General features: G+C 52.1%; 1 protein-coding gene across 1 annotated transcript in view; it reads right to left on the bottom strand.

The window, feature by feature from the left end:
- GLP1R (glucagon like peptide 1 receptor) overlaps positions 1-1,601 on the bottom strand; it is a 52,788-nt gene that overhangs the window by 30,755 nt on the left and 20,432 nt on the right. The window contains exon 2 of the mRNA XM_023734114.1: positions 690-834. Within this exon, the coding sequence (XP_023589882.1) occupies positions 690-834 (145 nt within the window). The remainder of the gene's footprint in view (positions 1-689; positions 835-1,601) is intronic.

Genomic DNA, 1,601 nt, shown 5'->3' with positions numbered 1-1,601 from the left:
GCCAATGGACCTCATGAGCAGCCACCAGCCGTCTGCCAGTGAAGGCTTGTGTGTTGCTAAGATTCTGAACAGGTTTCAGCAGGACTTCCAGACTAAGATGGACTAGGAAGAAAGGTCTGGCGATCTACTCCCAAAAATCAGCCAGTGAAAATCCTATGGATCACAACGGTCCAATCAGCAGTTGATCATGGAGATGGCTCAGAACCAGGCAGCATTTCGTTCTGTTGTGCACCGGGTCACCATGTTTCAGGGAGCCGACTTCATAGCGGCTAACAGCAGTAGCTCATGCATAGGGTGGGAGGTGCTGACGAGGACACAAAATGGAAAGGCCAGCTCCCCGCTCTTTAGGGGCTCAAGCTAGGGCTGGGGGTGAGGGAATAAGACAGCAACCCCAAAGGTGACTACAGGACAAATGCGTAAGAGACAAAAAACAATGGAGATTCCTAGGGGAAGATTTTCTGGAGGAGGTAGCTCCATATAAGCTAGACTCTGAAGAAGCTGAGATTTCATACTAGGTGGAAATGGGGCAGGAAGGTACTCCAGCTGTGGGAACAGCTTGGACTGAGGGCAGATTTTCAGAAAGGTATAGCATCCTACAGAGAAAAATGGCACCCAGCCATGGATTCTCCAAAGCCCCCAGGGGTTGGCTGGGGGGGGGGAGCGCCGAGTGAGGGCCCACCTGGACTCACCTGTGGCTGGGGGTGGAGCCTCATTCAGGAAGCGCTGGCACTGGCGCCGGTATTCTCGCCACTTCTGCACGGTCTCTGAGAGGGACACAGTGGCACCCTGGGGGAGCCAGAAATGGGGTCCCCATGGGTTCAACCAGCCTGTCTCCTACCCTCTGCCCCCACACACTTGATTTCTTTACCACTAGGAACTTTCAGAACCCCAAACCTGACCAGGCACAGGCCATCTCTGAAAGAAAGTAGAGAATGAGCCACTTCCACAAAGGGGACCCACCCATTGCCCAGGGCTGTTGAGTTGATTCTGATTCATATTGACCCTATAGGACAGAGTAGAACTGTCCCATAGGGTTTCCAAAGAGCTGCGGATGGATTCGAACAGCTGGCCTTTTGGTTAGCATTCGTAGCTCTTAACCACTGCACCACAAAGGGGCTCCAGGAGGATGTTTTTACATCTTTATCTTTTCCAGGAGGCAGGTACACAGCAAACCAAACCCATTGCTGTTGTCAACTCTGACTCATAGCGACCCTATAGGACAGACCCTATAGAACTGCCCGATAGGGTTTCCAAGGCTGTAATCTTTACGGAAGCAGACTGCCACATCTTTCTCCCCCAGAATGGCTAGTGGGTTTGAACCTCCAACCTTTTGGTTAGCAGCCAAATACTTAACCACTGTGCCACCAGGGCTCCTTAGTAGGTATCCAGTCAATGTCTATTGAACTGATGCTTTTTTGGGGTGGGTGAGTGGAAGGGGAGGGAAGAGGAGAGGAGGGTGTGTGTCTTATTCCTGGTCTCATCTGATTTCTCCTAGAAGAGAGACTTCTGGGGGCCCAGAGCTTCCCTATTGCCACGGGCTCCTCTCTGTCCATCACCCAGTCAGCCCACCTGGGAGGTTCTTGCACTTTCAACCATTCTAG

This window comes from Trichechus manatus, unplaced genomic scaffold (assembly GCF_000243295.1).
Source record: "Trichechus manatus latirostris isolate Lorelei unplaced genomic scaffold, TriManLat1.0 scaffold00065, whole genome shotgun sequence".
NCBI classification, from domain to species: Eukaryota; Metazoa; Chordata; class Mammalia; order Sirenia; family Trichechidae; genus Trichechus; species Trichechus manatus.
Note: the sequence above shows the minus strand (reverse complement) of the source record. Positions and strands in the feature narration are given on the sequence as shown.